The 26,161-nt window shown below is 42.3% G+C and overlaps 1 protein-coding gene across 2 annotated transcripts in view; it reads right to left on the bottom strand.

Moving 5' to 3' along the window:
• gosr2 (golgi SNAP receptor complex member 2) overlaps positions 1-26,161 on the bottom strand; it is a 55,584-nt gene that overhangs the window by 11,785 nt on the left and 17,638 nt on the right. Inside the window, exons 3-5 of one of the 2 annotated variants that reach the window (XM_052038577.1) lie at positions 25,289-25,397; positions 24,268-24,400; positions 17,708-17,848 (exon numbers count right to left, since the gene is read on the bottom strand). In XM_052038577.1, coding sequence (XP_051894537.1) covers positions 17,708-17,848; positions 24,268-24,400; positions 25,289-25,397 — 383 coding nt within the window. The remainder of the gene's footprint in view (positions 1-17,707; positions 17,849-24,267; positions 24,401-25,288; positions 25,398-26,161) is intronic. The other variant, XM_052038578.1, reaches the window with a different exon arrangement.

Raw genomic sequence — 26,161 nt, 5'->3', positions numbered from 1 at the left:
GTGATCACCGTCACGTCATGCTTTCCTGTACAGCAGTCACGTTTGATCCATGATCCCTCACCTATTCCTGCCAAACTTCTGCATAACGGGGAAACTCTTCAGTAATGGTGTTGTGTGAAAAGGTTCTTTTGGAATCTTAAAGATGGAGGGCTCTGGACGCATGCTTTGGATTTTAAAAATAGTTTAATCACAAAGGCAAACGCGGGGACAGAATGGATGGGAACAGATGCACGCTCACACACATACACGCAGGAGACTGTGAACGTGAGGGGGAAATTGCAATGAGGATAAGATACACACACACACACAGACAAACACAATAAACAAGGTACAGCTTATCAAGGGATAAATACTTCAATGCCTGAATACCTTGACCTAGACAAGCTTTGCCTCCAACACTCCCTGGAATCTGACTAAGATACTCCCAAACCACATGGTGGTGCACACTCTAACCAGTGGTCTCTGCAGCGTTGTTTCACTATTCCTGGGGCGGTCGAGAGAGAGAGAGAGGGCCAGGGGATTGCAACACTCTTTATAGTGCTGGGAGGCGGGTGGAGCCTGGCCAGGTGATTTAGACAGGCCAATGGTTTGGAGGTCAAGGACAAAGGTGCCTGCCAAGGCCAATGGCAGGTAGGTTCAGGAACAAAGATGCTCTCCTAGGCTGATCCCTATGCCCACACCTGATGGGTGGGGTGGAGCCATGCCTTGACTGACAGTGGTGTCACTTCCGATCTGAGGAGCCACACTGTCCTCCGACCAGAGGGGTCAGTGTTGTTACTGTCACGTGACAGCCATGTGATTTCCTACTACAAATGGGCATCATAGAGTAGATGTTTTACTTCACCAACTCTCCTTCAATCCCTCCCTCAGAAGTTGCCAGCACAAGTATTGTAAGAGTAGACCAATGATCTGCAAGCCAATTACAAACTCCATTGGGCATCTTCATTTCTATTCTAGGCACCCCCCCCCCCCCACCTACGAGAAGGATGGCCTCCTCGAACCTGGAGGGGTACTGCCATACAGGTGGCCTCCATCATATTCTTGGAGAAGATGAAGGACACTGAGGGATCTTTTCATTATCCTGCTTTAAAGGCTTGACCACTGTGGGCAGGTGGAAGGGGCTGAAGTTCAAAGCTGGGGTGATGTTGGGGAATGTGGATGGAGTAACAGTATTTGTGTGCTCAAGTGTGCTTGCATGGGCATCTGGACAAGAGTAAGAGAGCAGTAAGTAAGTGAGCAAAGAGCACTACTCACTTTGGCACACATAGACTCATTTGACATTGATCCAGTATTCGGGAATTCTCACACCTCAAGCTACCCACTGGCAAACTCTTCTGTTGGTGGCTCGGGTAGGACAGCTGCTGCTCAGCACGTAGGACCTCCGTCCCGATATCGTCATCACTCAGTCCCTCTCACAAAACCATGGAGCTTTCACCCATGGAAGCTACAGTGTGCATTGCTGCTATCAGGCTGTGATGGGGAGTGTGCCTCCAAGGGCTTAAAGGCCTTCCGTAATTCCTGTGCAGCAATGTGTCAGCAGTTGTGTGAATTAACTCTGGTGGTGTGAGGAACCAAGGGACAAGTTTTAAAGCTTCTTTTTGGCTGGAAACCACCTTAACATCATTTTTTTTTAAAACCAGAAATAAAAAACAGACAATGCTGGAGAAACAAAGGACTGCAGATGCTGGGATCTAGATGTAAAAACAACACGATGCTGGAGGAACTCAGCAGGTCAGGCAGCATCTGTGGAGAAAAGCTGATAGTCAACGTTTTGGGTCAGGACCCTTCTTCAAGAGTCCCGAAGGGTCCTGATCTGCAGTCCTTTGTTTCTCCAGTATTACAGCTCCACTGCAGTCTCTTCAAAGATGCCCACTTTGAAAGAGTTTTCTTCCTCTCTTCTACGGGAGCTTCGTGAGTCCCTCCCTCACTGCTCCAGCTCTGATCTCCTCTGCTCTCCGGCTCCTCAACTATGTGCTCACTCAGAGTCTGTTCCACAGCCACGTGACCTTTCTCGCTCTGTGTCTATGCTACCATCTTGTTCCACGTGGCTTCCAGGTCCATTTCCAGGTCTCCCAGTTCAGCTCCAGCCTGGATCCCTGGTACGCTCACTCTACCCATCGCTGCTCCCTCTGGTTCTCCCTCTGTGCCCTCCTCTCTGCTATGTGCCGACACCTTCTGGTCCTCTCTCTCTCTCTCTCCCACAGGTGGGCCTCACGCCCCAAGATTTTCCCGGGACCATTATCCTTCATTGTTCTCCGCCGAATCCACGCTCTCAATGGACTAATCTTCGCCTTCCTTATCGCTGTCAAGGATCGCAAGGTCAACTGTCTCCAGACCCCCACCGCCATGCTGTCCTCCGGCTCCTCCCTCCCCCCCCGCTCGGAGTCGGAAGTCCTCACAGCTGCACGGTCCTCCAGCCCTCGGTCCCTCAGCCGCCTCTGCTCCCGCCCTACACCACTCTCTGCTCCTCTCACCCCCTTCCTTCTCGGGGCCTCCCAGTCTCCAGGCTTTGCCTTCTGGTGCCTCTGTTCTGTTTGTTCCCCTATCTACCGCTAATTCTGCACCCAACCTTAACACCTCCTTCAGTCCCCTCTCAATCCCCCCTTATTCCCCCCCCCACCCTGACCTCTCCTCCTGCTCCCCATCCCACTTGTTGCCCCTGTAGCGCTCCCAACCCCTCTCTCCCCTTTCTCCTCACCACCCCACCCCCAACAAACCTCCTCTGGCCCTGACTCCAACCCCCCCTGACCTCCCCCTCTGAGGCTGAGCGGTCTGTTCTCAGCCTTCATACCTCTACGCCCCCACCTCAACGAATTCCCAGACAATGCTGGAACCACTCAATAGGTCAGGCAGGGAAAGAGATGCAGAGTTAACATTTCAGGTCCAAGATCCTTCACCACAACTGGGAAAAAGTTCTCCTGAAATTCAGTTCTGACAACGGGTCTTCAAACTTGACATTAATTCAGGTTCTCTCTCCACAAATGCTGCCTGACCTGCTGAGTGTTTCCAGTATTGTCTGTTTTTGTTTCAGATTTCCAGCATCAGTTTTTTGATTTTCATTGTTTTTGACTAGTTTTGCTGGGTTTTTTTTTGAGGGGGACATGATTTGACACTAAATTTATGTATCAAAAATGGTTGAAATCCAATTACTAGGCATGTAATTTGTATGGAATCTAACACTGAGATTTGCCACTTTCACACATTCTTCCAATTTTATAAATTCTGTATTTCATTCCCCATCAGTAATTATTTCAGTGATAAGGATTTTCTCAAGGCTAAAAAAAATTATTCGTTCTTTGCTAAAATACAACTATTCTCAGAGCCTTACTTAGGATAATGGCAACTACCTCTGAAAATACCTTCTCTAAATGTTGAAAACTTTATTATGAAGTGTCAGAAGTGCTGACCACACAACATGACACCCACAACAAAACATGGCATTTAACAGAGTAAAACATCCCAAGGCACTTCACAGAAGGAATTATTAAACAAAACTTGACACTGAGCCACACAAGGAGCTATTTGGACAGCCAGACAAAAGATTGATCAAAGAAGTAGGTTTTAAGGAGTGTCTTTAAAAGTGGAGAGTAGCCGCGGTGTTTTGGGAGGGAATTCTTGAGCTTAGGGCTCCAACACCCGACACTGGACTGCTGTCTGTGCAGTACAGAAAATCAGAGCTGTGAAAGGAGCCAATGTCAGTGAAGAGAGGCCTTGAAGCATTTTGCAATTGGTGAAGTTACAAAGAAAGAGTATCATAAAATCATAGAGCATAGAAACAGACCCTTCAACTACTATCAAACACCCATTTTACAACAATCTTGCACTAATCCTACTTTACTCACCCCCCACATTCCCATCAACCTCCCTGGACATTATCACTGACCTACACATACTGTGGGCAATTTACCGACCAACCTTCATGTCTTTGGGAGGGGGAAGGAAACTGGAGCACCCGAAGGGAAATGTGCAAACATCACCGGAGTTCAGGATTAAATCTGGGTTGCAGGAACCATGAGGCAGCCACTCTGCTAGCTGTTCCACTGTACCACACAGCAAGGTGATGGTATTTAACATATCCAAGAGACACGCCCTGATCTGCTGCTTTGACTTAAAAAAAACTGATACCTGGATTTCAATTTCTACAATTTATCAACGTGAAGCTTAATTCCCACATTAACCACAGAACTAATTTCTACATTCGCTCTTTGCTCAATAGCATTTCGCTCTGCTGTGCGTGACTTGAACTAACCAACCCAAGAACATGAGGGGTCTCGACATGGAGTGGATAGTTCCTCTTGTGGGAGAAACCAGAACCAGGGGTCACTATTTAAAAATATGGGGACACCCATTTAAGCAGCAATGAAGTGACACAGTTTCTTCTCAAAAACTTGCAAGCCTTGACCACTCTCTTCCTGCATGGGAGTGGAAACAGAAGGTTTGAGTATTTGCAAGGGTAGAGTCAGAGAGATACAGGACAGAAACATGCCCTTTGACCACTCTATTTACACTAATCCTACCTTATTCCCTTTTATCCCCCCCCAAATTCACCCCACATTCTCATCACACTAGAGGCAGGTTACACTGACCAATTAACCTGCCAGCCCGCAGGTCTTTGGCACATGGGAGGAAACCCATCCGGTCACAGGGAGAACATGCAAACTCCACACAGGCAGCACCTGAGGTTAGGATTGAAGCCGGGTGTCTGGCGCTGAGAGGCAGTGGCTCTCTCAGCTGCACCACTGTGCCAATGAATACTTGATAAACAAGGGGGTGAAATTCATATGTTCTTCTATCTCAAGAACACTAATTCAACTGCTTATAGGCTAAACAACGAGAGAGAAATGGGGACATCTCAGCGTCAAATGAAGGAGATTAGGAGTAGAGGCATGATAACAGTAGAGTGGATTTCACACCATGTCCGAACTGAAAGAAACCACTGTGTAAAAATCATTTTGAATTTGAACAACAGCATCCACTAACAGAGTATTTTCAAAAATGTATTCCCCCTTGCAGATGCAGTTCTATGAGGGTAGCAAACATGTTGTGTGCAAGTTAACTGTGATTTTCTTCATTAAAACAGTGATTAAATTTCAGAAGGACACAACAGGCTGTAAAGTGCTTTGGTACACCCTGGAATACTGGTTATAACTGAAGAGTGAGGGAAGAAGATATCAATAAAGGAGAGAAACAAAGGACCGCAGATGCTGGAGTCTACTTGGAGAGCAAGGTCCGCAGCTGTGGAAGAGAAAGAGGGCCAGAAGATAACAATAAAGGCAGGTTATGGAGAGCAAGAGGAATTCAAAGCTACATACAAAATAAGTGGAATAGTAGAGAAGGTATGTCTATTGTGGTGTATTTACATATAAATACTGGACAGGGTAAAAGAGCAAGTTATTGTGGGATCAACAGGCATACTCCATTCTATCGTGTATCCTCATCCATTTAGTGACCCATTCTCCAGAGTAATCATGTCAATTCGTGAGAATTCAAACAATAATATTGGTTGGTTTAGTCAGTTACTCTTGAGGTATTTAGTCATTTATTTTGTCTAATTCTTTTTGAATGGTTGCTAATTAAAAGGACAGTGGGAAGCCGTGTTAGCTTCAGTGAAGGAAACAGAAGGAGTTGTTCTACCATATTCGTATATCCAAAACAATATACATCAGACGGTGGACCCTCCTCTACAAAAAGCAGTTTTTCAAAGATAGAAAAATTAAAAATAATTGGTAAACCAGATGTGTCTCCTGTAATTTATGACATGCAGTGATGAATTATCACTATATGAATTACTCTCTGGTTAAGTAAATAGAGGATACAATATCTGAGAGAACTCTGCTGAACAATTAGAAGTGCTGGAAGCACATAATGTGCTCAAATATTTTTTATATCAGGCTTCAAAGCATGTGCAGTTTCTCTCCCTTTATTTCCAACTGAATAATTATAGTGAGTGTTTATGGTATTAAGACAGCATCCTAGCTATAATACCGAAGACCTGTGTTCCAGAACTAGTAACACCTCTAAGCCAAACTATTCAAATACAGTCAAAACACTGGCATATATCCAAAGTTGAAAAATTGCATAGATATGTCCTGTCCACAAAAAAAACACAGGACATATCCAATCCAGCTGATTACCATCCAATTAGCCTTTTCTCAATCACCAGTAAAGTGATGTCAAGTGTCATTATGTCAGTGTTTCCTGCTCACTGATGCTCAGTTTGGGTTTAATCAGGACCACTTGGCTCCAGACTTGATTACTGCTTTAGTCCAAACATGGACCCAAAAGCTGAATTCCTGGGGTAAGATGAGAGTGACTGCCTTTGACATCAAAGCAACATTTAAACAAGTGTGTCATCAAAGAACTCTGGCAAAACTGAAGTCATTGGATGTTAAGAAAAGAACACTTGTGATTGAAGGAAGATGGTTGTTGGATCAATCATCCCAGCCCCAGGATCTCTCTGCAGGAATGTCTTGGGCTTAATCATCATCATCCATGTCCTTCCTTCCTTCACGAGATCAGAGTTGGGGATCTTCACTGATGATTGCATAACATTTAATTTCATTTACACCACCTTACAAAATGAAGCAGTCCATCCATGCTGATCAATGGAAAACAATATTAATGTCACACAAGTGCTAGACAATGGCCATTTATATCAAGAGATACTTTAACCACCTGCATCTGACGATCGTGGTATTACCACCACTGAGTTCTTCCACATCAGCGTCCTGAGCAGTCACCATTGACTGGAAACTCAACAAGATCAACCACATTCACATACATCTATTCAGTGGCCGAGCACCTTGTGGCAAGCGACTTACCTTCTGACACCCCAAAGCTTTTCCACTATCTACAAGGCACGAACCAGGAATGTGATAGAATCCATTCTGCTTACCCAAATATGCAGCTCCAACAGCAATCAACACCTCCAGGAAAAAAGCAGCCTGTTTAACTGGCAGCCCATCCACCATCCTAAACATTTATTTGCTGGTATCACCAGCACATGATGGTCAAAATGTGCATCATCTACAAAATGTACTTGAATTACTCTGAAAGCACCCTCAAGTATACAGCCTCCGCCAAGAATGACAAGGGCAGCATGTATACACAAACCTAGCAACAGCAGGTTAATCTCTAAATCACGTCCTCCTGACTTGGAAGAGCATCACTGTACCTTCACTGTCACTGAATCTACATCCCGGAGCTCTCCCCTCAACAACTTTGTCGCAGTAACATCATTAGAAAGACAGCAGCCGCTCAAGGTGGCTCACTGCCACCTCTCCTAGGGCAGCTGGAGATGGGCAATAAACATTGACCTTGCTAGTGATGTTGACATACTTATAATATTAACAAAACGGTGAAGGAATTCAGTTTTGTGAAGAAACTACAATAGTTTTTCCTTAGAGCAGAGAAATTAGTGCCTGTTTAACCTAAGTGTTCAAAACTAGGAAGGTTTTCAAAGAGCAAATGAGGAGAAACTGCTTAACCTTGCAGGAAGGTCGATAACCAGAGGGCACAGATTTAAGATAACTGGTAAAAGAACAAGAGGGGTCAGGTTTAAAAAAAAGGCAAATAGTTTTGATCTTGAATATTTACATAAAAAGTGATGGAAGCAGATTCGACACGACTTTCTAAAGGGAATCAGTTGTACACTAGCAAAGGAAAACATTGTTGGACTCTGAAGAATGAGCAGGGGAGTGGAACTAATTAACTCTTTTGAAGAACCAGCACAGGTATTGTGGGTTGAAATGCTACCATTCCTGCTGTATAATTCTCTATCAGTCACTGTACACTTTGCTAACAATATTTACAGGCTGCTACACTGCTGTGATATATACAGTGGGGGAAACACATCATGACAATTAAGGTAAGGTGTCCGACATTAGTCACGGTCTCTTGGCAAGGCAAAGGAAATAAAAGCATCCTGTTTCAGGATTACATCTGCAGGATCATATCAATGCAATCAACACTTGTTCTATTTTCCATATTTGGAAACTGTTTATCAAATTGCTTCAGATACCCCAACCATGATTTAAATAAAATTAACCACATGAGTCACTGCTTGACGTCTTAGAGAAACAGACTGTTGAGAATGCTGTTAATACTGCCATATGTTTTATTTGAGGTAGAAAGAGCTTTATATCAAATTTTTTTTCTCATAATATATAGTCATCCGTGGTGGAATGTTGGGATTAGTACTGGTGATGCATTGTGTAGGATTGATCGACTATTTATGCAGTTCTGCATTACTAACTGAAATTTATGGAAGCAGTTCTGGGAAATAAATATTAAACATTCCCAACTTTAATTTATTGGCTAAACTGGAAGTTGCCCAGAACAAGTACTTTCCAAATATACAGATGCAAGACTCATTTTATTACCCTGGAAAGGGAAATGAAATGTTTTAATTAAACATCAACATAATGGCTACACAGATTCACTAAGGAGTGATAATGAATCTCACAGATCAAGTACATCTCAAGTTAATTTCTGGCCGGGTTCTTTTGATCATTACTGGCCAGGGCAACAACGAGACCTCCAGTGTGTTGTGATGTAGGTACACTATAAAAGGGGCAGGAGAACAAAAGTAGATGATCAACAAATCCCATTTATTTAGCACCTTTAACAGAGCAAAGATGTCCAAAGAAGTACAACAAAATAATTGATAACAGGCTACAAAAACAGTGGGGAAGATGATGAAAAATCTAGTCAAATTGGGGGTTTCAAAATGCTTCTTGAAAGCAGAGAAAGAAGTTTTTTGGGGGGGGGGGGGGGGGGGGGGGGGGGGAGTTCCAGAAATTAGGGTCTTCTCAGCTGAATCATAGCCACAAGAGCTGGAACAGTGGCAGCCATGGATGAGCAAGAGACCATCATCAGAACAGTGCAAGTATCTCAGAAGATTACAGGAGTGGATGGGAGTGGATACAGAAATGATGGCAAGACTATGGTGGTGTTTGAAAACAAAAATATGAATTTTAAAACTAAGGCATTTCTTAACCAAGAGGCAATGCATGTCAAGAGTCAAGAATAAAAGGGATTTGCTGTTAGTCAGGCAGAAGCTTTGTATGCTCAAGTATTTGGAAGGTAAACAAAGTGCCAACCCTCAACATTGACTCCAGATCCCCTGAAATCTCATGGAATCAGTTCAAAATAGGCAAGGAAATTCTGCTATTACGTCCAACTGCAGTTCCCCAACCAATGAATTAGAATTAGTACTCTTCCATATTGAAAAGCATTAGAAGCACTGAAGTTCCACCCAGAATGCTACACAACGTCCATCACCAAAAGTAGCTCCGCAGCAGTACCACAAACTGAGCTAGCTGAATCAGAGTCCAGAGAGAGATACAGCACGGAGTACAGGCCCTAAGGCCCATTGAGTCTGCGCTGACTCATTTACACTAGTCCTACATTAACCCCATTTTTACTTTCCCCACATTCTCATCAACTCCCCCCCAGATTCTACCACTCACCTACACACTAGGGTAATTTATAATGGGCAATTAGCCTACCAACCCTCAGGTTTTTGTGGTGTGGGAGGAATCAGAGCACCCAGAGGAAACTCATGCATGGAGAGAACGTGCAAACTTCACACAGACACACCTGAAGCCGAGACTGAACCCAGCTCTCTGACGCTGCAAGGCAGCAGCTCTACTCACTGCACCATTGTGCCTCCCGAGTCTTGAAGAACTTATCTGACAGACTGGGTCTGCAGCAAGTATGAAGCAAGCTAATTCAAGGCATAAAGCTGCTTGACCTCATCCACAGATTCATCCATCCATAATTACAATCAGCAGGAGTAAGGAGTGATTAACTGTGGAGCTGCTAGTCACCATTAACCAGAAGTTGAACCGGCCACATATATATTGTTGCTGCAAGAAAAGTGCAATGTATACTTGCTTCGATAAGTGCCACTCCATCAACACTCAGGTGTTTAACACCATCCAGAACAAAGCAGCCCACTCGCCAAGGTTAGGAGCTGTGGGCACGCTATGTTGGGGCCAGATGCGTGGCAACACTTGCAGGCTGCCCTCAGAACACTCTACGCAAAAAGATGCATTTCACTGTGCGTTTCGATGTACATGTGACTAATAAAGATATCTTATCGAATAGCATTCCATCCACTATCCTAAACAATCACTGCCTACATCATTGGTACACACTGCAGCCAGTGTGCCATCTACAGTTACTTGACTACTCTGACAACACCTTCAAAACCCTTGACCTCTACCACCAAGAACAAGGGCAGCAGTCACGTGGAAACACCACCACCCATAGGTTCCCCTCCAAAAGCTATTGCCATTCATTCTAAGTTGTTGGGTCTAAATCCTACAACTCATTATCTAATTGCATTGTGGGAATACCTTCACCAAATGAAGTCCAAGAAGGTGGCTCATTACTACCTTTTCAAGGGCAATTAGAGGGGGCCAATAAACATTGGCCTTGTCTACATCATTCATATTCTACAATTAAATAAGAATAAAAGCACATTTAATCACAATGTCAAGATTCGGCCAGAGAATTTAGAATATTGCAACTGGAGGTGTGACGGAATGGACGTGAGTTTAGATAACCAATATCTTACAGGGAATTCCCAAAGAAAGAGTACAAGTTCAAAGAAGGGGCGTCAAGGTAGACGAAGAGCTGTGCAGAAGGAATAAAGGATTCATTGAACAATTAAGAAAATTTAGAATGATGCAACTTCAGAAAATTAAGACAAAGGAATAAGATCTCTGCAATAAACTAAATGTAAAATTCATTGAGATTATTAAAGGTTAATTCATTCTTTTTCAGAACTAATGCAGCAGAAGAGAGCACTAATCTCAAGTAGCAGCAAGAGTAATGGTTTGGTGAATTGTATCATAGAGATATCTGTAATTATGGAAGGATCGAAAACTTGGAAACCATGTTGAATAAGGCAGAGTTGGAGGTTGTTGCTAAAGAAAGAGATTAAGGTGTCAAAGAGTATTTTGATTGAAAGGGAAAAGAAACAAAACAACAAAGCTGGAAAAAGGGGAAAAGAAATTGAGACCCAGTAAGAGGAAGGCAGCAGAGTTTTGGTTTAGCTTGTTCACAAAGCTAGCAAGGTGAAAGTGATCAGGTCTGGATGACAATTTTAATAGCAGAGAAGCTAGAAACAGGCAACGTTAGAGGTGATGGAAAGGAGAAGAATTTAGAATCACAGCTCGGGAGTCAAAGACCAAGGATTATAGTCAATGAATAACCTGGATTGTGTCCCAGTGATCTGGGCAGTGTTAACTGATCAAAGCTGCAGCAATTAGCCTTATCATTCTACATAGTGGAGGCATAACTAGTGCCAAGGGTTACTGATCAGGTACTGTACTATGTATCTAGGGAGCACACCGAGTCGCTGGGCTCATGTACAAATAAATTATCTTCTTAATAAAGTAATGGAAAGATGCCAGCATCTATGCAACTGCACACCCACATGAGTTAGTCATAAGAGGAAGAGTGGAAATGAACAGATGGAGAGAGGTGTGGGGGAAGTAAACCACATTAAGGCTGTAAGCCTATATGAAACAGGAAGCTATAACACTTCAGAGAGGAAGTGGAACAAGATGCACACATATTCCAGCACATCATGCAGTAGTGTCATATTGCAGTAGATAGCTTTGACTTATTCCAGCAGATCTACTGTGAGCTCCCAAGAGGTACAGAGGATTAGTTAAGGGGTATTGAATAATTATTGAATTCCGAGCTTAACAAAAGGAACCGATGGTTTTCAATAAATGCAAATCTTAATCCCATACTCTCACAAACTACACAGTATTTGAGTTTTTTTATAAAACAGTTACCAGTAACAATCTTTCTCAATCTTCCTTGTGTAGAGCTGAGATTATAAGGTGTGTATTGTTTTACATATCTGTTTAGAGATCACTTAATCATTATTTTAAATTATTCAATGTTGGATCTCTAAAGATATTCAAAAAGGGTGTTATTTTATATTTAAGATGAATCCTTCTCACTTTATTTAAATCTAAAATGACTCAGATATTTGGCCAGTTTACAGCTGCAAAGTTTCAAGGGAATGAGGCATTATTTTAAAGTACAACCTGCAGCCACTGAATAAGAGTTGCAGTTCCAGAGAGTAAGCATTTAATCTGCTGCTTTCAATTCATTTTGATCACCTTTTTTGATATAATACACAAAGGTTACTCTACTACAATCTGCAGTACTGCCACATGCCAAAGCTGTCAGTGTTGCCCTGATCACAATTAATCAATAACTATTTCTTCAAAGGAAATGGGATATAAAACAAGGGTCAGGGTTTGAAATTCCAACTGGATTTCTAGTAATTGCTCACGTGAGATTTCTGCAAGTCTGACTTAAATTTTATTTGATTAAAGAAACATTAATTCAAAAGATCAATTCTTTGTACCCACAAGTTCCCACTGCAAGTAGTACAAATGATATGTAACTGGACAAAAAGGGAAAATGATCATTTGTGGATCGCATCTAGATATTTTATGAATTTTCATTTTTGTACTCGTCTAATATCTATATGATTGTGAATTACATCTTTTTGTTAGCATCATTTGGTATGCGAAATATTTGCTTTTAAAAAGATGGAACATCCTAAAGAAAGCCTAGCATTAAGTCAGTGTATACAGTTAATTATTAAACAGGATAATTCTTAGGAAAGTAGAACGTGAAAGATACAAATTTCAGACTGAAAAGTGTAAGGTCTCATCAATCAAGCTTGAACATTTCAATTAAAGTTAACAGCTATATAAAAAAAAAGCCCCCAAGTCATAGATTAGCTCAAATTGCAGTCAGTTTTCATTCAATTATCAAGGTAGATCTTATCCTTCCAGCTATGGAAATCCAATTATTAATTCTGACCATGATATCTGCAGGCCAGCATGAAAATCTGAGATATTATCTTCCTTTTGCTCATGCATTCAAATAAAATGATTGTGCAGAGTTCACACAGGAAGGAAGGAAGGAAGGTAAGCAATCATTCTGATCCAGACATGTGCACTTTGTCCCATTCTCCTACAAGTGGAACATGCAAAGAGCAGAGGGCATGTGCCCAGCCCACTTACCTGGACAAATTTATGAAGTTATGGAGATAGCGCACATTCACTTACTGGGTGCTTTACTGATTTGATCAAGGACTTGAATATAACAAATATCACATCTTCCTCTACTTTTAAAAAGAAATCGTTTGCAGGATGCGAGATTCATGAGGAAGGTCAACATTTACTGAGCACATATAAATGCCACTGAGAATGATGATGATAAGGCATCTTCTTAAACTGCTGTAATATGCACGGTACAGGTACACCTGGAGTGCAATTAATTAAGGAACTTTCTTATTTTATCTTTTCTACTGGTCAGTTCATGTTCCATCTGGCCAAGGAATGTTTCCATTCTTACATTCCACACTTTCCCATAAGATAACAGTATTAGGCACGGCTAAATAAAACATCTGGATTACAAAAGGTGGGACTCAAATTAAAAGTGCAGCATATGAAGAACTTCACAGGCTGTTAGGGACTTCTCATAGCAAAAAAGAAATGTTGAATCCCGGTCTACTCCATTTCCCTCCACAGATGTTGCCTGATCCACTAAGTTCCTCCAGCAGTTGTTCTTAACCCACTGCTCAGCAGGCAAACAAGGGAAAACATGCAGGCAGCAGTTACTCTCTGAAGATGATAGGCAGAAGACAGGCTCTGGTCACCTGGCCTCTATCAATCTGAAACATTCCTCTGCCAGCTCTAGTGCTTCTATTTGAGATAAGGGCAGGCTATAATGGTGAACATCTACTCCCAGCATGAGGCAGGACTGAGTAGTGTTGCAGCCTCACGGCTCCAGAGATCCCAGTTCAATTCTGATCTTGGGTTGTCTGTGAGGAATTTGTGACTGCATGGGTTTTCTCCCTCACCCCACTCCCCCCTGTGCTCCAGGTTCCCCACCTCCTGCACGCCCAAGGTGTGCTGAATGGTTAATTGGCTTCTGTAAATTGCCCAAGTGTAGGTGGGTGGCAGGAGAATCCAGCAGGAGGAGGAAGAGCTATGGGGATGCAAGAGGCAAAGTGTGATTGGTGTAGATTGGAGTCATTGGGCCAAACATTTTCCTTGTTGGCTCTCAGCACTCTGCAGGCAACAACTTATGGGCAGTTACAATTTAGAAACTACGCACCTACACTGCCTATCTATTGGCACAAATGTAGCAAACGTTTGTAGGTTACAAACAGGCAAAGTTTGAATAACTGGAATGACAGATTGTCCACTCTTTAGTCTTTATACATGTAAGCCCTCTTATTACGGTTTCAGTAGAACAATCAAACAGTAATGGGTAGATTGACAAGGACAAGTGAAACTTACCCCTTACTGTGGATCCTTGTGCCATGGGCAAAGGATAATTACTGAGATGATTTATTTTTAATTGAGAAAGGCCTCGGTGCTGGGGTAACATTATATGTGGATGATATTGTAGTCCTGATAAATGAATAGCATGCTTTGTCAAAGCAAAACTTCAAGAAAACGATCCTTGGTAAAAAAAAAGACTATGGAGCACTTGCCATTTGCGATACCATGCTATACTACTTTTGTATGGAGAGCATTTGGTTTCCCAGACCAATGGAAATTCCTACACTACATCGAGGAATTAAGTCAAAAATAGATTGGGTGGAGCTCTACTAAGGACATTAACATTAAATAAAATTCTCACCATCGAAATAAAGAACAAAATGATAAGTGAAGCACGATATACATTTTTTTTTAAATAAAAACAAAAATTCAATGCAATTGATCTGGTAAAATAAATATAAGTGCTTGAAGCTACAGAGCTTACTTTTAAAAAAGACAGTTTAAAAGTATTTTTGAAAGCAGCTTACGTAGCTGTTTCAAATCACTGCAAGGTTAGGTTTTGCCATTTTCCTCTTTGACAGTGTGACAACGAGTAAACATGTGGGAACATTGAGTAATAAATAACAAGAGTTAAATATTTGTCAAAGTATAATCTGATTCCGTGTTCATAAATGCACAAAGAACAGAGGCAAGAGATTTGGGGGGGGAGGGCATGAAGAGGAAACAGAGATGGATCGGCAATGTAACACTTCTGGATGAAGACGGCTGCAATTGTTTCAGCCCTGTCTTTTGAACTTGTGTGCTGAGCTTCACCACCACAGATGATAAGGATGTCCAGTCACCTTCCACCTCCTGTCAGTTGTTTAACTGTTCACCCTTCCTGACTGGATGACACAGGCCATGGACCTTTGATTTTGTCCACTCATTAGAGGATGTTCAGCTCTATCTATAGCAATGTTAATTACGTTTGTCAGATTCGCATCTCATTCGGAGGCAAGCTTGTTGCCGATCTAGGCATGCTGCTTAATATTACTTGAAGGAAAATCGGTTCCCTGGCTTGAGTGATAATAGAGCGAGGGTTCTACTGGGTCAGGAGGTTACAGACTGTGTTGAGATAAAATGCTACTGCAGCTGGTGGCTCACAGAAGCTGTTAGACTGGTTCAGAATCTATACACTTACCACGGCAGTGGGGCACATATGCACATTGTGCTAGTGGAAGATGCCCTCACTGTGAAGACTGGACAATGCAGAGGTCACTCTTACAAATACTGGCATGAACAGATGCATTGGTAGAAGGTGGACTGAAAAGGACAAGTGGGACTTGCCCCTTGCACTTGTATTCTAACTACCTGTCACAAGCCCCAGGCAGCCAGGCTTCTTGAGGCTTCCATAAGGCATAAGTGTCTTGGTGAAAGACCCTGAAACCACCACCCACCCCCCCCACCTACCTCATCAAAGCAGATTCTCTGCCCTTGCTGCCATGTGATGTGAGTGCTGATTATTGGCCAGCATGGTAAAGGATAACTAATGGTCATTTTTTGCCTGTATTTGAACTGACACCATGAGGCTTCATACGGTCTGGAGACATTGCTGAGGACTCTTGGGGACACACACTCCCAATTAACTAAACCACCCATCCACGTTTTCATCCGTCACTTACGTACATCACAATAGCACAGGTCCCAGCACGGATCCTCGCAGAACACCACTAGTCACAGACCTCCAGCCACAATAAGTCCCATTGACCACTACCTTCTGTCTTCCATGGGCCAAGCCAATTCTGAATCCAAACGCCCAAATCACTATGGATCCCATGCATCTCAATATTATGGATGAGCCTACCATGTGAGAGCTTGTCAAACGCCTTACTAAAATCCATGTAGACAACATCCACAGCTCTACCTTCATCAATCGCCTTCGCTACCTCCTTGAAAAACTCAAATCAAGTTAGTAAGACATGGCGTGCCTTGCACAAAGCCATGCTGACCATCTCTAATTAAGCCATGGGTTTCTAAATGCTCATAAATCCTATCCCTAAGAATCCTCTCCAATAGCTTCCCTACCACTGACGTGTGACTCACTGGTCTATACTTTCCAGGATTAGCTCTATCATCATTTTTAGAGTGCAAGTTTTAAAGAGAGAAGGTCTTACAAGAAAACAAACTATATTCTATTTTGTGGTGAATAATAGAACATAGAACACCACAGCACAGTACAGGCCCTTCAGCCAACAATGATGTGCTGACATTTTATTCTGCTCTACTATCTATCTAACCCTTCCCTCCCACATAGCAGCCAATTTCTCTATCATTTATGTGTCTATCTAAGAGTCTCTTAAATGTCCCTAATGTATCTGCCCCCACAACCTCTACAGGCAGTGCGTTCCATGCACCCACTACACTGTGTGTAAAAAATTTACCCGACATCCCCCGTATACCTTCCTCCAATCACCTTAAAATTATATCCCCTCATGTTAGCCATTGTCGCCCTGGGAAAAAGTCTCTGACTGTCCACTTGATCTATGCCTCTTATCATCTTGTACACCTCTATCAAGTCACCTCTCATCCTCCTCCTCTCCAAAGAGAAAAGCCCTAGCTCACTCAACCTATCATTCTAAGACATGGTCTCCAATCCAGGCAGCATCCTGGTAAATCTCCTCTGCACCCTCTCTAAAGCTTCCACATCCTTCCTACAATGAGGCAACCAGAACTGAACACAATACTCCAAGTGTGGTCTGACCAGAGTTCTATAGAGCTGCAACATCACCTCGTGGCTCTTGAACTCAATACCCCGACTAATGAAGGTCAACACCCCATACGCCTTCTTAACAACCCTATTGACCTGCATGGCAACCTTGAGGGATCTATGGACGTGGACCCCAAGATCCCTCTGTTCCTCCACACTGCTAAGAGTCCTGCCATTAACCTTGTATTTAGATACTTAGATAATGTACTTAAATAATTATGGTTTACATCAGTGAAGTGTCTCCTTTATACAAGTTTCTATATGAATTCCCTGAGCCAACTGTAACTGCTTTTCAAGTATTATTTCACTGTTACATTATTTTGTTAGCATTTAATGGACATAAAGTCGATTTGCTCTTCATGCTTCGATTTGAAATGGAGTTCTGAAGCTGGAAACCACCATGGATTAACGACACAATTGGTACAGGAAGGAACATAATACAAGATAGGAGCATACACGCCCATATGCCGACATTTGACTCACAGTCATGTTAGCAATCTTATTCAATGAAGGGAGACATTAGTTATGAAATAATGAGTTTTAGAAGTCAGCAAAGGGAAATTCAAAACAGAAGGGCTACAGACAGAAGTGTCCTTTTAGAGATTCCACATGCTTTGCAATGTCCCACCTTGAGAGTCATCCGCTGATCCCGTAGTCCAGTGAGAATAGAGGACCCGCTCCCCAGGAGATCATCCATTCCTTTGTGTGCATTGTGTAAAGAAGTGTTAAACTGCAAGGTCTCGTCTATTGCTATTGAGGTGTCAGCATCCTGCACAAAAAATGGGAGGTCCTCATTACCCATTCAGATTCTTCTCTATATCAATATACATTTTTTACTGCTCGGTACTTTTGAAACATTCACTTACTGGGGAATTTTGCTCACAGGCTACTCATCAACCTCTGTTAGGGTTATCACTTAATTGTTTTTTTTAAAATACACCTGACTGGTACAGAAATAAATTATTGTAAACAAAAATGAAATCTCTGGATCAGAACGTTAATCACCTTCAATCATCTGGACCCTTGTGATCGTGTCATTTCTAGTAACACCATTCATCCCCAACCTACAGACCTTCCAATACGTTCTTTTAAAAAAAAGAGTATATTCTCAAGGAAGGGAAATCCGTCTCTACCTCCGTGACCACATGCAGTCAAGCACCCAGGTACAATAGCATTGTGGTTAAGTTACTGGAATAGCAGCCAGACTACTGGACCATTGATTCAGAGACACGAGTTCAAATCCCATTACAGTAAAGTGGAAATTTAAAATCAAGTAATTCAGTAAATCTGGAATTTGGGAGAGAAGAACAAAGCTGGCCACATTAACAGTAAGCAGGAAACGACTGGATTGCCCAGTTCACTAATGTCCTTCAGAGAAGTAAGTCTGCTGTGTTAACCCAGTCTGTCAACTACACAATACAAGATCTACGCGTGGAGCCTAAATGCCTTCTTAGCTTGGGGGCAAATAGGTAGGGATAACAAGTGTTGGTCCTGCCACTGACACCACACTCCATGAATGAATAAATCTTAAAACATTGTGCACTATGTGCATATAGTTACACCACAAGTCCATGTGTTATTTTTAAGGCTGCAGTTACAACTACATCGGAATGAACCGGTTTTGATCTTGGTCAATATATTATTTCTCAACAAATTGCAGGATTTACATTATCACAATTTAGCATTCGCATAAAGTGCAAACAATCTGCACTAATGCTACAACTACAGGGATTTGGATGGTTTTAAAATAAGTCAAAATCTTTCAACCAGTTATGGCAGTCAGTTGGTAATGCAAAATGTTGAGCTTCCATTCTGTGGTGTTAGGTCTCACCCAAGGCAGTGATAAGGATATCAAACCTGGTCATATTACTTAGGATGTGAAGCAGAAGGGTTGAGATTTACGGTTTACTGTCAATAACTGCTGCAGGAAGTATATACTTTTTTTTGCATTGGCCAAGGATAGGACAAGCTTTATGCCTGCTACCCAACACCACCTTCAAGGCTCACATGAGAAGTGTTCACTCAAGCAGCACAAGAGGTCCAAGGAATAAAAGGGTGTGTATTGGTGGGACAATAATTTGAAAAAGAAATTTCTCTGATTTGAAAACCAAATCTAGAGAACCAGTCTGATTCCTTTTTCTGCAAAAATGACTTGAAACTAAAATTTTATAAGGTGGCCCCTTTCAACAATAGAGAGATATTTCAAAAGAGGTACGGCATCAGAAAAAACAAACCTAACAATACTTTCCGACAATTTACATGGGTGATCTTAAAATAAAATGACAGTGAAAGGCAGTATTTTAGTTACACGAGGATAATAACTAGGTAAGCCACATAATAAGGAAAATTGCAAAGCAAAATGGACTCTTAAGATACAGTCGAATGGGAATGCATCCGGGTAGTTATTCTGGTCAGATATGATCAAATAGTCCAAAGCTGGGAATACATCAACTCCCAACCTTCTTCAACAAACCAATTAGGTGATTTTGGTCCACGATGAGTAACTTTGGTGTGTACCTCAGTACTATAGTCTAAATTAACTTCAGAGCCTTCCTTTTAGTTGATGAGCAAGTTCCAGACATTATATCCTTTCCCAAGGGGGCTGCACATCAAAAGGTAACCAGCAACACTATATTACACAATTATTTTACCACCAGGATTATTAAATACCATTCAAATGTGGAGAACACAGGCAAATGAGGTTTTACTAAAATTCTAGCACTGACAGAACAAGCACGTTGAACTTCCTTTTACATTTTGAATTCTCATTGCCCTGTTTTGTCTTTATAAAATGTTTAGCTTGTGAAATGAGTACTAAGATATACAGACAATTATTGTCCTGTAACCTACACAGATAATGCTCAAAATTCACAGCAGGTTACCTCTTCCCTTTATGGAGACAATAACTGGATATTTAAATTTTCTAATTTTAGCTTTCAGGAAAAAGAAAGCAGAGATAATCCAACAACAAAAAAGCAATAATACAGTTGCAACAACTGATGTGACTGCAAATGATTCATGGTCCTGTCACTTTTACAGTGGACGCAGCAGTTTCTGTGCTTGGCTTGAGCTCTGTAGCTGAAAGAAAACTTAAAACTAATGGCCCACGCATTCAAAGGGTAATAAGGACTGTCAAAATATGTCTGAAAACTGAATTAGGTTGGGAAAGGCAGGATAGATGCACCAGTGAAAGAAAGTACACCACCCAAGCGAAAGGGAAGCAGCCCCAGATGTGTTCCTCATAAGATCCTAAGCATCCATGGCTACAATGACCTCACAGTTGTATAGAATTTTCCCTACAGCTATTCTTTTAATCTCTTCCCACTGATCAAGCCTGCAACCATCACTCTCCCAGCTGGCTACACTTGTTATCCATTTCATCCTGTTCTAAACACGTGGACAGCAGTTCAGTAAGCACCTACACCAAGAGTAACAAGAGGTCCTCAATAACAAACAACAGATTTCACAGTAAGGGTGAGATGATGGTCAGCCAAACCAAGTATAACAATCTGGTAAAGGCCCTTTGGACTCAGATTAGCCTATGCACAGCTTCTTTAAATTAAAGAAAGCCCTGTTTCCGTGCTGTATGTCTCTATGACGCTAAAGAAGCTTCTTTAAAATGTACAGCATGGAAACGGATCCTTCAGCCCAGTGTGTCCACACCATCAAGCACACATTTTTTACACATTAATCCTACCTAAACATATTTTTCTTTTGTTCACCCTTATTCCCATCAACTCCCCCAAATACTACCACTCACCTATACGTTAGGGGCAATTTTCAGTGCCAATTAACCTACAAACCCGCATGCCTATGAGATGTAGGAGGAAACCACACCACCCAGAGGAAACCCACACAGATATAGGGAGAACGTACAAATTCCACACAGACAGCACTAAGGGTCAGGATTGACCCCAAGCTGTGAGGCAGCGGCTATACCTGCTGCACCATCATTCCTTGCAGTTTTTAATTTATTGGATGGAAGCTTCATTGGCAAGCTCAGCATTTATTGCCGAAATCCAGTTGCTTTTTAGCAAGTGGTGATGAGCTGCTTTCTTGAACTGCTGCAATTCTTCTAAAGGTACTCCCCACTTATAAAGAATAAGGAGTTCTGGGTTTCAGACCGAATGCAGCAAAGAAATGGATACGTACTTCCAAATTGGGACAGTGTGCAATTGTGCACACAGCCACCATTCAGTAAGAGGCCATATGGCCCATCAAATCTGTGCCAGCTGCCAATTAAGCACCAAATCAGTTCCATTCACACATTCTTTCCTCATTGCTCTGTAAATTCTCCTCTTTCATCTGCTTATCCAATCCCATTTGAAAGGCAATTATTAGTTCTGTTTCCATTAATCTCACAAGCAGTTCAAATCATAATAATGATGAGTGAATTCTTTTTTCCTTTTATCCTCGATCTTTTCCTCAGGATTTTTTTTTATCTGGGCCCTCAGGTCTCTGAACCACCTAACAATGGGAGGAGCTTCCCTCCATCTCCCCTAAGCCAGTCAAGATCTTGTACACTTCTACCAAACATGCTCCCAACTTCCTTGTCCAATCAGAGCCCCTGCTTCTTCAGTCTAACCTTGTGGCTGAAATCTCTCTTCCCAGGAAACATTCATCTAAGTGCTTTCTGCACTCTCTCTTTCTAGGGCTTCTCACCTCCTTCCAAAGTGGTCACCAGATTTGGACAAAATACCCCAGCTATGGCCCAGCCAGTGTTTTGTACAGGTTCAACATGATATCCACACTTTGGTACTCAGTGCATCTATTAATGAATCCCACTTGCCGTACTAACCATTCTCTCAACGTGCTCTGCCATTTTCAAGGATATATGCACATGAACACCCAGGTCCCTCTGTTACTATTAACCCCTTTATACCCATATTATTTGGCCTATATTGTCTCTCTTTATTCTGCCAAAGGACATCACTTCACCCACCGCAGTATTAAATTTCATCTTCCATGTACCTGCCCATTCGCATCTGTGTCTTCCTGTAGTCTATTACCCTTCTTCAGTGTTTACAATTCAAGCTTCGAGCCCTCTGCAGATATGGACATCTAACTGGTACCCATATCTAAACAACAGTGCTCTCAGCACTAATCCCCTAGGGAATACACTGCTTAATACCCTTTTGTCTAAAAAAAAACCTTTTACCACTACTCTCTGCTTTCTATCATTGACTCAATTTCCAGCTGCTATCGACCCATTAATCCATGGGCTTCAATTTTGTTAACCAATTTGTCATTTACGACTTTATCAACTGCCTTCCGAAAACCACTGTAGACAACATCCACAGCATCCCCCTCACCAACCTTGTTTTTTTAACCTCATTAAAAAAATTCATAGGTAAGTCAAACGTTACATTGACTCTGCTTCAATAACAAACTTCCCCGTTCCTATTGTTTCCCCTGATTAATGGTTTTAAGATTCCCCACAACCCAAACAGAAGATGCTGGAAATACTCAGAATGTCAGTCAACAGCCATAGAAAGAAATACAGTAACACTTCAGGTCTGAGACAGAACAGGGAAAGAGAGAAAACAAGTTAGTTTTCAGTAGCAGAGAAGGTGAAGGGTGGGTGGGTAGAAAAAAGGGAAGCATCTCCAATAGAGCGAGACCAAATGAGTTAACGTAGCAGTTAGAGTCAGATTATGCTTCTTTGTCTGTGTAATGTGCTGTTAATAGTGAGGTTGTGGGACAAGCTCAGCAGGCCAGACTATATTAATTGAATCAGAAAAACTGAGCCAAATGATGACAGGAAGAAATTGTAATTCTGATACAGACAGAAAGAGTGAGTTACCTAAAGTTGGAGAATTCGATATAGAGTCCGGAAGGCAGCCACATACCCAGATGGAAGATGAGGTGCTGTTCCGCAAGCTTGCATTGGGCCTCCCTAAAACACTGCAGGCGGCCTCAGGCACAAGATCAGGGTGGGAACGAGAATTAAAGTGACAGGCAACCAGAAGCTCAGGTCACTCCTGTGGACTGAATGCAGGTGCTCCACAAAGTGAGCACCCAATTAGTGTTTGCTTTTTTCAGTGCACAGACCACATTGCGAACACCAAAAGCAGTGCACGAGATTGACAGAGTACAGCGAATTGCTGCTTCACCTGGAAGGATTATGGGTCCCTGGATAGTGGGAAGGGAAGAGGTGACAGGAATATGTTGCATCTCCTGCGCTTGCATGGGAAAGATGAAGTAAAGTTGTAGATGGGGATGGAAGACCAAACCAGGGAATCACAATGGGAGCTATCTGTTCAAAATGCTGAAAGGGGTGGGGAAGGAAATGTGTACCTGGTGATGCAACCTCACAAAGGATGAGCCATTGAATATGGAAGCTAGTACAATGGAAGGTGAGGGCCAAGAGAACTTTGTTCTTGCTCTGCCCAGAAAGCGTGTGGGGGGGGGGGGGGGGGGGGGGTGGTGGTGTAGTGGTGAGAGCAGAGGTGCAAGAAACAGATGAGATGCAGTCAAGGGCTCCGACCACTATGGTAGAGGCGAAGCTACAGTTCAGGAAGGAAGAAGACACTTCAGAGGTACAAGCATCAGCGACTTCCTGAAATAAGCCCCCAGTCAGTGTAAATACCTTCATAATGCAGGATACTAGAAAGGAATTGTTTTACCAAGATTTGCTTATCTTCCTCACAATCCAACGAAGAAAGTATTTGATTTATTAAACTAAAACTTTCTACCTGATGGCAAGCACTCAGCATAACAACATCCTTTGCAAGAAAACTTGCCACAGGTAATAAAGGTTTGCTTTGTTCATACATTCCATTGATTTCACGGGATAATGATCCACTGCACCAGCAGTCTCCTTCCAAAGTTAAACCTACTACAAGATGAATATGAAAAGTTTTGTTTTCTTACGTGTAGATTTTGCTGCTTCTTCTCGTTTACCCACTACCTACTCCAGTACAGATGAGCTGCTGCCACACTTATCCCCAGAGCTAATCATGCCACCACAGATATGGTTAACCAGGCTGGATGTCCCTTCTTCCTTTTAGGACAACACCAGACTCCAGTTCAACATTTAGCCTTACTCTAGCCACTCAGGAACCCAAATCCCACCATCCCACACGGTAAAACACTGTTCTAATGTAGGGAACCACCTAACTTTCCTATGATGAATACTAGCAACCACTTTCAGCAATATAGGCTGAAGTGGCATAAATAAATCCTTACATTGGTTGTGAATGTGCGCGACAACAATTCCTCACGTTCTCGATCCTGTTGTTCTCGTGTATAGCGGCGGTGCTGGAAATTCTTTAAAGCCGTTTGCAAGTGCTGACAGTCATATTTCAGTTGATCCACTCGGCTGGAAGAGAGAAAGGAAGCATTGAAAGCCATTTAAAACCAAGGTTAACAGTCATTATGAAAACGTCAATGCAGAAACTAATGTGGTGAACCCACTGATCACAAGGATTTCTTTGGGGGGGGTTGGGAGGGGTGGGTGTGCGGTGGGGGAGAACAAGTGACCGCAGATGCTGCAACAAACAATCTGCTGGAGGAACTCAGTGGGTTAATTAGCATCGGGGGTGGGGGGGGGGGTAGGAATCATTGACATTTTGGGTCAAAACCCTGCATCAGGACTGAGAGTGGAGAGCCGAGATGGCCAGTATAGAGAGAAGGGGCGTGGTGAGAAAGGAGTCTGAGGCGATTAGTTGACTGAGGAGGGGTGTAAGATGACAGGCAGGTTGTGCCAGGTAGGGGAGGGGAGCAGGGGTGGAGGTGGGAGACAATGGCAGGTGAATGATAGATGGAGGCAGACAGAGAGAGGGCAGAGGAAAGGTGGGGGGGGGGGGGGGAGGAGCAGAGACAGCTGCTGCAAAAGATTTCAGAGAACACTTAGGACACAGAAAATGGTTGGAAGCTACATGTATACAAAATCATTTAATCCCGTCAACTAATTACTTATGTTATGTAGTCACTACTAGAGGTAAAGTTGATTGTTCTGCCAATTATCACATCTAACGCTCACAACAACTTTAGTCTTCCAGTAAAGTAAAGCTGATTTACTTTGGTCCAACTTTGACATGATATTTGAATCTTAATTATGCAACAGAAGCTCAAACAAAATCTTCACATGACTCACCAACTTATTTAGCTTGTTTAGGTCTAGGGATTTTTATTTTTTTGGAAATGTTCAACATTAATCTGAAATTTAAATAAGTAAGCATACACATTAAAACTGAATCACACTTACAGCTTGGCATTCTGCCGTCTGTTTGGTGGCTCCTTGCTGGTCAATATTTCAAGCCGCTCCAAGCTGCTAAATATTTGATCTATCCTGGCTTGGATTTCATTTTCCACCACTGCAGAAGCATCAGAATTGTCAGTTTATTAAAGCAATTAAAGAAATAATGGGAGAATTATACACAAGCTCAAATAATATTATAGACAAGCAACAAGCCAACCCATCTCTGCACTTAAAATGCTCTACTTTTGATGCTAGCAGCTGATCGCTGGTAGTAATCAGATTCGGTTGTGGATACAAGTTACACTCCAAACCACGGGCACAAAATCCAGCCAAGAAGCAAATATTATCAGCACGTTTCCATCCTTAATAATCTATTACCTTCCTTTGTAAAATCTTCTTCGAATGATTCAGAAACGGAGGTACACAAGTTCCAGTAACAAAAGGTTTTCCCTCACAGAGCATGGATATCCGGAACTACTTTCACTGCAGTCCCAATTCCTCTACATGTTACGGGGAGCAAAAACAGCCAATGCAGGAAGCACCCAACCAGTCAACCAGCATCAGTGGGGAAAGAAAGATGTTGTTTCAGGTCATCAGAACTAGAAAAGTGAACAATTAGACAGGTCAAGTTGCAGTGAGAGTGAGGGGTGAAGAGAACTGAGGGGATGTCTGTGATAAGGTGCACACCAAAGATATCAAGGTAACAATCACTTGCAGATGGAGATACAAAAGAAAAAAGAAACAAATTGAGACAGGTACAGCCATATTTGTTGAGTAATTAAAATAAAACTGTGGTTAATGCAAATTGTTGAATTCAGCTTTAAGTCTGAAGGCCTACAACATACCCAGACAGAAGACGAGGAACTGTTCCTCAATGTG

This window comes from Pristis pectinata, chromosome 25 (genome assembly GCF_009764475.1).
Source record: "Pristis pectinata isolate sPriPec2 chromosome 25, sPriPec2.1.pri, whole genome shotgun sequence".
Classification (NCBI taxonomy): domain Eukaryota; kingdom Metazoa; phylum Chordata; class Chondrichthyes; order Rhinopristiformes; family Pristidae; genus Pristis; species Pristis pectinata.
Note: the sequence above shows the minus strand (reverse complement) of the source record. Positions and strands in the feature narration are given on the sequence as shown.